Genomic DNA, 9254 nt, shown 5'->3' with positions numbered 1-9254 from the left:
ACTGTGTTGGTTTTTGTGTGTGTGTGTGTGTGTGTGTGTGTGTGTGTGTGTGTGTGTGTGTGTGTGTGTGTGTGTGTGTGTGTGCGTCGTGTCGTGTGGTGCGTTGGTGGTGCGTGCAGTGTCTAATCTTTAGAAAATCCCTCTTGAGTTTGAATGAAAAATGCTGCTACATTCGTTTACATAGCTTCAGATGGAGAAAAAGAGAGTGAGGGAGAGGGAATGAGAGAGTGATCGAGAGAGGGAGGGGGATATGCTGGCTCATTGAAAATCTCTGAGAGGGAGGGAGTAGGGGAGGGTGGAGAGATAAAGACTAATTGTCTGTCTTTATGTAATAGTGTGAACCAGAGCAGGAGGCCTCTCCTTCATGTTTTCAAACTCTCACTCTCACAAACTCTCACAAACTCTCTCTCCTTCCCTCCCCTCTCTCTTCCTCTCTCTCTCACTTCCCCCTCTCTTCTTCCTCTCTCTCTCCTCTGTCCCTCCCTCTCTCTCTCTTCCTCTCTCTCTCCGTCCCCCTCTCTTTCTCTCCTCTCCCTCCCTCTCCTCTCTTTTGGCATACCTGTGCAGTAGCAAGATGGACAGGATCTGACTTATTCATCCAAACTCTCTCTCTCTCGTCTCTTCTCTCTCTCTCTCCATCCTCACTCCATTACCTTCCACCCATTTTGCAGATCCACTCATGTTCTACAGAGAATTGGACAGTGTTTCAAGTTCCAAAAGTGTGTGTGTGTGTGTTTTTGGGGTACAGTAAATACACTGCCAACCTGAGAAAGTTGGTTCCCCTTCCTATGTATACTGTAGGTGTTTGAGAGGCTTTTATTGGCATGCTTTCTAATCCTGAAGTCTTTACAACAATTCAATCAGATTTAATTCCACTCCCCAATTAATTAACATCATTCAAACACTTGTTCTCCAATAACCTATTTTCAAGTTTGTTTCTCCTACTATGACTAGTGTTAACCAGATTAGCTAAGAGTCTAGATTGTGTTGTATGTTTCTGTATAATATTAATGGGATTATAGTATGGTTTCTCAACTGAAGTGCTTAATACTGCAATCTGCCTGATATACAGCATGGCACATATGCATGTTTTACACATGCAGGCTTAAAATCTCACCCACCAACACCCCCACACCCCACCCCCTCCAAACACACACACAGTCCCTCACCTCTGCAGCGGAGCTCTGACCGTTGATGGTGTGTTCGCTGCCCCCGGCCTCCGGGGCTCCGTTGCCCCAGTGCAGGTGCATCTGGACGGCCGTGAACTGCCAGGCACCCCCCTAAACCATCCAGCCTGGGAGAAACCACCACTGTGATGGAGAGAAAGCATGGTTGCTGTAGTTACCTGTATGTTGTTAGTGATGGAGTCAGCGATGGTTGCTGTAGTTACCTGTATGTTGTTAGTGATGTGAGTCAGCATGTTCTGTAGTTACCTGTATTTGTTAGTGATGGAGTCACATGGTGCTGTAGTTACCTGTATGTTTTAGTGATGGAGTCAGCATGGTTGCTGTAGTTACCTGTATTGTTAGTGATGGAGTCAGCATGGTTGCTGTAGTTTACCTGTATGTAGTGTTGTTAGTGATGGAGTCAGCATGGTTGCTGTAGTTACCTGTATGTATTTGTTAGTGATGGAGTCAGCGTGGTTGCTGTAGTTACCTGTATGTGTTAGTGATGGAGTCAGCATGGTTGCTGTAGTTACCTGTATGTTGTTAGTGATGGAGTCAGCATGTTGGAGTTACGTATTGTTAGCCTGTATAGTCTGTGTTAGTGATGGAGTCAGCTGGTTGCTGTAGTTACCTGTATGTATTGTTAGTGATGGAGTCAGCATGTTTCTGTAGTTACCTGTATTATGTTGTTAGTGATGGAGTCAGCGTGGTTGCTGTAGTACCTGTATGTATGGTTAGTGATGGAGTCACGTGGTTGCTGTAGTTACCTGTATGTTGTAGTTGATGGAGTCAGCATGGTTGCTGTATTACCTGTATGTTATTGTGATGGAGTCAGCATGGTTGCTGTAGTTACCTGTATGTTTGTTAGTGATGGAGTCAGCGTGGTTGCTGTAGTTACCTGTAGTATGTTGTTAGTGATGGAGTCAGCATGGTTGCTGTAGTTACCTGTATGTTGTTGTTAGTGATGGAGTCAGCATGGTTGCTGTAGTTACCTGTATGTATGTTGTTAGTGATGGAGTCAGCATGGTGTGCTGTAGTTACCTGTATGTATGTTGTAGTATGGAGTCAGCATGGTTGCTGTAGTACTGTATGTTGTTAGTGATTGAGTCAGCATGTTGCTGTATTACCTGTATGTTGTTAGTGATGGAGTCAGCTGGTGGCTGTAGTACCTGTATGTATGTTTAGTGATGGAGTCAGCATGGTTGCTGTAGTTACCTGTATGTATGTTGTTAGTGATGGAGTCAGCATGGTTGCTGTAGTTACCTGTATGTATGTTGTTAGTGATGGAGTCAGCATGGTTGCTGTAGTTACCTGTATTGTTGTTAGTGATGGAGTCAGCGTGGTTGCTTAGTTACCATGTATGTTGTTATGATGGAGTCAGCCGGTGTTGCTGTAGTTACCTGTATGTATGTTGTAGTGATGGAGTCAGCTGGTTGCTGTAGTTACCTGATATGTTGTTAGTGATGGATCAGCATGGTTTGCTGTAGTTTACTGTATGTTGTTAGTGATGGAGTCAGCCTGGTTGCTGTAGTTACCCTGTATGTTGTTAGTGATGAGTCAGCATTTGTGCTGTAGTTACCTTATGTATGTTGTTAGTGATGGAGTCAGCATGGTTGCTGTAGTTACCTGTATGTTGTTAGTGATGGAGTCAGCGATGGTTGCTGTAGTTACCTGTATGTGTTAGTATGAGTCGGCTTTGTTGTATTACTGTATGTGTTAGTGATGAGTCAGCATGGTTGCCGTAGTTACCTGTATGTTGTTAGTGATGGAGTCAGCATGGTTGCTGTAGTTACCTGTATGTTGTTAGTGATGGAGTCAGCATGGTTGCTGTATTACCTGTATGTATGTTGTTAGTGATGGAGTCGCGTGTTGCTGTAGTTACCTGTATGTTGTGTTAGTGATGGAGTCAGCATGGTTGCTGTAGTTACCTGTATGTATGTTGTAGTTGATGGAGTCAGCCTGGTTGCTGTGTAGTTACCTGTATGTATGTTGTTAGTGATGGAGTCAGCATGGTTGCTGTATTACCTGTATGTTGTTATGATGAGTCAGTGTGTTGCTTATTATGTATGTATGTTGTTAGTGATGGAGTCAGCGTGTTGCTGTAGTACCTGTATGTATGTTGTTAGTGATGGAGTCAGCATGGTTGCTGTAGTTACCTGTATGTATGTTGTAGTGATGGAGTCAGCGTGGTTGCTGTAGTTACCTGTATGTATGTGTTAGTGATGGAGTCAGCATGGTTGCTGTAGTTACCTGTATGTTGTTGAGTGATGGATCAGGTGGTTGCTGTAGTTACTGTATTATTGTTAGTGAGATCAGCATGGTTGCTGTAGTACTGTATGTGTAGTGATGAGTCAGCAGGTTCTGTAGTTACCTGTATGTTGTTAGTGATGGAGTCAGATGTCTTTAGTTACCTGTATGTATGTGTAGTGATGGAGTCGCCGTGGTTGCTGTAGTTACCTGTATGTTGTTATGATGGAGTCAGCATGGGATGCCTTGCTGTAGTTACCTGTATGTTGTAGTTGATGGAGTCAGCATGTTGCTGTAGTTACCTGTATATTGTTAGTGATGGAGTCAGCATGGGTGCTGTAGTTACCTGTATGTATGTTGTTAGTGATGGAGTCCAGTGGTTGCTGTAGTTACATGTATGTATGTTTAGTGATGAACAGCATGGTTGCTGTAGTTACTGTATGTATGTTGTTAGTGATGGAGTCAGCGTGGTTGCTGTAGTTACTGTATGTATGTTGTTAGTGATGGAGTCAGCTGGTTGCTGTAGTTACCTGTATGTTTTGTTAGTGATGGAGTCAGCATGGTTGCTGTAGTTACTGTATTATGTTGTTAGTGATGGAGTCAGCGTGGTTGCTGTAGTTACCCGTATGTTGTGTTAGTGATGGAGTCAGTGGTTGCTGAGTATTACCTGTATTGTTGTTAGTGATGAGTCAGCATGGTTGCTTAGTTACCTGTATGTTGTTAGTGATGGAGTCAGCGTGGTTGTGTAGTTACCTGTATGTTGTTTGATGGATCAGCAGTGTTCTGTGTTACTGTATGTTGTTAGTGATGGAGTCAGTGGTTGCTGTAGTTACCTGTATGTTGTTAGTGATGGAGTCAGCATGGTTGCTGTAGTTACCTGTAGTGTTGTTAGTGATGGAGTCAGCATGGTTTGCTGTAGTTACCTGTATGTATTTGTTAGTGATGGAGTCAGCATGGTTGCTGTAGTTACCTGTATGTTGTTTAGTGATGGAGTCAGCGTGGTTGCGTAGTTACCTGTATGTATGTTGTTAGTGATGGAGTCAGCATGGTTGCTGTAGTTACCTGTATGTATGTTTTAGTGATGGAGTCAGCATGGTTGCTGTAGTTACTGTATGGTTTGTTAGTGATGGAGTCAGCATGGTTGCTGATTACCTGTATGTTGTTAGTGATGGAGTCAGCATGTTGCTGTAGTTATGTATGTTGTGAGTGATGAGTCAGTCATGGTTTCTGTATTACCTGTATGTTGTTAGTGATGGAGTCAGCATGGTTGCTGTAGTTACCTGTATGTTGTTAGTGATGGAGTCAGCATGGTTGTGTAGTTACCTGTATTTGTAGTGATGGAGTCAGCATGGTTGCTGTAGTTACCTGTATGTTGTTAGTGATGGATCAGCATGGTTGCTGTAGTTACCTGTATGGTTGTTAGTGATGGATCAGCATTTGCTGTAGTTACCTGTATGTTGTTAGTGATGGAGTCAGCATGGTTGCTGTAGTTACCTGTATGTTGTTAGTGATGGAGTCAGCGTGGTTGCTGTTAGTACCTGTATGTATGTTGTAGTGATGGGAGTCAGCATGGTTGCTGTAGTTACCTGTATGTTGTTAGTGATGGAGTCAGGCATGGTTGCTGTAGTTACCTGTATGTTGTTAGTGATGGAGTCAGCATGGTTGCTGTAGTTAACTGTATGTTGTTAGTGATGGAGTCAGCATGGTTGCTGTAGTTACCTGTATGTTTGTTAGTGATGGAGCAGCATGGTTGCTGTAGTTACCTGTATGTGTTTAGTGATGGAGTCAGCATGGTTGCTGTAGTTACTGATGTATGTTGTTGTGATGAGTCAGCATGGTTGCTAGTTACCTGTATGTCTGTTGTTAGTGATGGAGTCAGCTGGTTGCTGTAGTTACCTGTATGTTGTAGTGATGGAGTCAGCGTGGTTGCTTAGTTACCTGTATGTATGTTGTAGTGATGGAGTCAGCATGGTTGCTGTAGTTACCTGTATGTATGTGTTAGTGATGGAGTCAGCATGGTTGCTGTAGTTACCTGTATGTATGTTTTAGTGATGGAGTCAGCATGGTTGCTGTAGTTACCTGTATGTTGTTGTTAGTGATGGAGTCAGCATGGTTGCTGTAGTTACCTGTATGTATGTTGTTATGATGGAGTCAGCATGGTTGCTTGTTAGTTACCTGTATGTTGTAGTGATGGAGTCAGCATGGTTGCTGTAGTTACCTGTGTATGTTGTTAGTGATGGAGTCAGCATGGTTGCTGTAGTTACCTGTATGGTGTTTGTTAGTGATGGAGTCAGCATGGTTGCTTATTACCTGTATGTTGTTAGTGATGGAGTCAGCATGGTTGCTGTAGTTACCTGTATGTATGTTGTTAGTGATGGAGTCAGCGTGGTTGCTGTAGTTACCTGTATGTATGTTGTTAGTGATGGAGTCAGCATGGTTGCTGTAGTTACCTGTATGTTGTTGTGATGGAGTCAGCATGGTTGCTATAGTTACCTGTATGTTGTTAGTGATGGAGTCAGCATGGTTGTTGTAGTTACCTGTATGTTGTTAGTGATGGAGTCAGCATGGTTGCTATAGTTACCTGTATGTTGTTAGTGATGGAGTCAGCATGGTTTCTGTAGTTACCTGTATGTCCGTTGTTGTAGAGGCTGAAGGGTTTGTTGCCGTGCTGGCTATAACCGAGGGGGGTAAGAGGGCCCAGGCAGGGGTCATACTGGGTCTGGACCGTTGCCACGTCAACCGGAGACTGGGCCGTACCACCACAGTCTGGGAAGTAATCCGCCCACTTGGACTGGCCTACTGAACCTGAGGGGGAGGAGAAGGGAAGAGAGTGACCAAAACATGACACATCTTGTGACTCTCTATCAGTGATACACATTAAGCATGGCCAGTCAGTCAGTGGGCCTTTTCTTTTGTAACATTTCATATTGACCTCTTGACCTATTACGTGACCATTTTCTGTGGAAAACAGAAGATACGTTGGGGATCATTCTGCTCATCCTCTCTTTCACACTCCCCCTCTATACTTGACCTGTTCTGACTAATGACTAATGAGCATCATCACCCTGACGAACACACACCCAGACACACAACACACACACATATACGGTACACACACAAACACTCTTACACACACACTTACACACACACACACACACACACACACACACACAAACACGCACAGACTCACATCATTATCCCAGAAAAACTAGACCCACTCCAATTTGCATACCGCACCAACAGATCCACAGAGGATGCAATCTCTATTGCACTCCACACTGCCCTTTCCCACCTGGACAAAAGGAACACCTATGTCAGAATGCTGTTCATTGACTACAGCTCAGCGTTCAACACCATAGTACCCTCAAAGCTCATCACTAAGCTAAGGACCCTGGGACTAAACACCTCCCTCTGCACCTGAATTCTAGACTTATTGACAGGCCGCCCCCAGTTGGTAAGGGTAGGTAACAACACATCCGCCACGCTGATACTCAACACTGGGGCCCCTCAGGGTTGCGTGTTCAGTCCCCTCCTGTATTCCCTGTTCACTCATGACTGCACGGCCAGGCACAACTCCAACACCATCATTCAGTTTGCTGATGACACAACAGTGATATGCCTGATCACCGACAGCAACGAGACAGCCTATAGGGAGGAGGTCACAGACCTGGCATTGTGGTGCCAGGACAACAACCTCTCCTTCAACGTGATCAAGACAAAGGAGATGATTGTGGACTACAGGAAAAGGAGGACCGAGCACGCCCCCATTCTCATCGACGGGGCTGTAGTGGAGCAGGTTGAGAGCTTCAAGTTCCTTGGCGTCCACATCACCAACAAACTAACATGGTCCAAGCACATCAAGACAGTCGTGAAGTGGGCACGACAAAACCTATTACCCCTCAGGAGACTGAAAAGATTTGGCATGGGTCCTTAGATCCTCAAAAGTTTCTACAGCTGCGCCATCGAGAGCATCCTGATGGGTTGCATCACTGCCTGTTATGGAACTGCTCGGCCTCGACCGCAAGGCACTACAGAGGGTAGTGTCAGTACAGTACAGTATATCCACAGTATATCACTGGGGCCAAGCTTCCTGCCATCCAGGACCTCTATACCAGGCGGTGTCAGAGGAAGGCCCTAAAAATGTGTCAAAGACTCCAGCCACCCTAGCCATAGACTGTTCTCTCTGCTACCGCACGGCAGGTGGTACCGAGTGCCAAGTCTAGTTCAAGAGGCTTCTAAACAGCTTTTACCCCCAAGCCATAAGACTCCTGAACAGCTAATCAAATGGCTACCCAGGCTATTGGACCCCCCCCACACAACCACGCTGCTGCTACTATGTTATTATCTACGCTTTTTTCAGGATAAAAAATTAATGGAATGGAGGTAAGCACAGGCAAAATCCTAGAGGAAAATGTATTTTAGTCTGCTTTCCACCAGACAGTGGGAGATAATAACCTAAATAACCTAAAACACAAGGTCAATCTACAGAATCTTACAGTTGCTTACCAAGAAGACAGTAAATGTTCCTGAGTGGCCGAAATACCGTTTTGACTTAAATCTACTTGAAAATCTATGGCAAGACCTGAGAATGGTTGTCAAGCAATGTAACAACCAATTTGACAGAGCTTGAAGAATTTGAAAAGAATAATGGGCAAATGTTGCACAGTTCAGGTGTGCAAGCTCTTAGAGACTTACCCAGTTAGACTCACAGCTGTTAATCGCTGCCAAAGGTGCTTCTACAAAGTATTGACTCAATACTTATATAATGAGATATTTCTGTATTTCATTTTCATTAAATTTGCACAAATTTCTTAAAACATGTTTTCACTTTGTCATTATGGGGTATTATTATGTGTAGATGGGTGAGAAAAAAATATTTCAAGAGGTATGAATACTTTCTGAAGGTAGCATTGCACTTTTCATGTACTGTAACATACTTTTATCCAGCTAATAGCCTAACCACCGGTCAAGCAATATTATGGACTAAAAGTTAAAATCTTGTTGCTGCAGGATTACTTTGCTACAATAATACTGGTCAAATTAAGATCCTACATCTGTATGGAGTATCAGAATGTTAGAATACGTGGCTGGTGTGTGTTGTGTGTTGTGTGTGTGTGTGTGTGTGTGTGTGTGTGTGTGTGTGTGTGTGTGTGTGTGTGTGTGTGTGTGTGTGTTGTGTGTGTGTGTGTGTGTGTGTGTGTGTGTGTGTACACGCATGTGTGTGTGTGTGTGTGTTGTTCGTTGTGACAGAGCAGAGAGAGAGAGAGAGAGAAGAGAGTATACAGGAGTGTAAAGTTAGTGGTCAGTCATGCGTGCATGATGAGGAGTGTATTATATTCACAGTGGTGAGCGCACACACACACAAAACATCCTTCCTCATTACTAATTGGAGGGGAGAGAGAAACTGGAGCAGAGAGAGGGAGACTGATGGGTGCACAGAGAAACATTCTTGGACAGAGAGAAAGAGAGAAACAGGGTAGAGGGGATTCAGACTAGAGAGACTGAGGGAAGACAGAGAAGGGTCGGAGAGGTGGAATAATGAAAGGACATGTAGAGAATGGAACATCTGAAAAAGAGAGTGACAAGCAAGAGAAAGAATTTGAATTTGAGAGTAGGCAGAACAGAGGAGAGGGGTGATGGTAGTAAAGGACAGGGGCATGAGCACAACTTAGACTCAAACCAGCACAATTACAAGAAGCCTTTCAAGACAATCAAAAACAAGTATTCAACAATGCCATGGTAAAATTAAGCAATAAGGGCCCGAGGGGGCGTGGTATATGGCCAATATACCACAGCTAAGGGCTGTTCTTAGGCACGACGCAACTATACCACAAAACTTCC

The 9254-nt window shown here is 44.2% G+C and overlaps 1 protein-coding gene across 1 annotated transcript in view; it reads right to left on the bottom strand.

The window, feature by feature from the left end:
* Positions 1-9254, bottom strand: part of ca14 (carbonic anhydrase XIV) — a 24127-nt gene that overhangs the window by 5037 nt on the left and 9836 nt on the right. Inside the window, 3 exon segments of the mRNA XM_070443854.1 lie at positions 1170-1302; positions 1304-1310; positions 6039-6218. Of these exon segments, the coding sequence (XP_070299955.1) occupies positions 1170-1302; positions 1304-1310; positions 6039-6218 (320 nt within the window).

Source organism: Salvelinus sp. IW2-2015, linkage group LG6.1 (genome assembly GCF_002910315.2).
Source record: "Salvelinus sp. IW2-2015 linkage group LG6.1, ASM291031v2, whole genome shotgun sequence".
Taxonomy (NCBI): Eukaryota; Metazoa; Chordata; class Actinopteri; order Salmoniformes; family Salmonidae; genus Salvelinus; species Salvelinus sp. IW2-2015.
The sequence above is the reverse complement of the archived record's forward strand: the minus strand, read 5'-3'. Positions and strand labels throughout refer to the sequence as shown.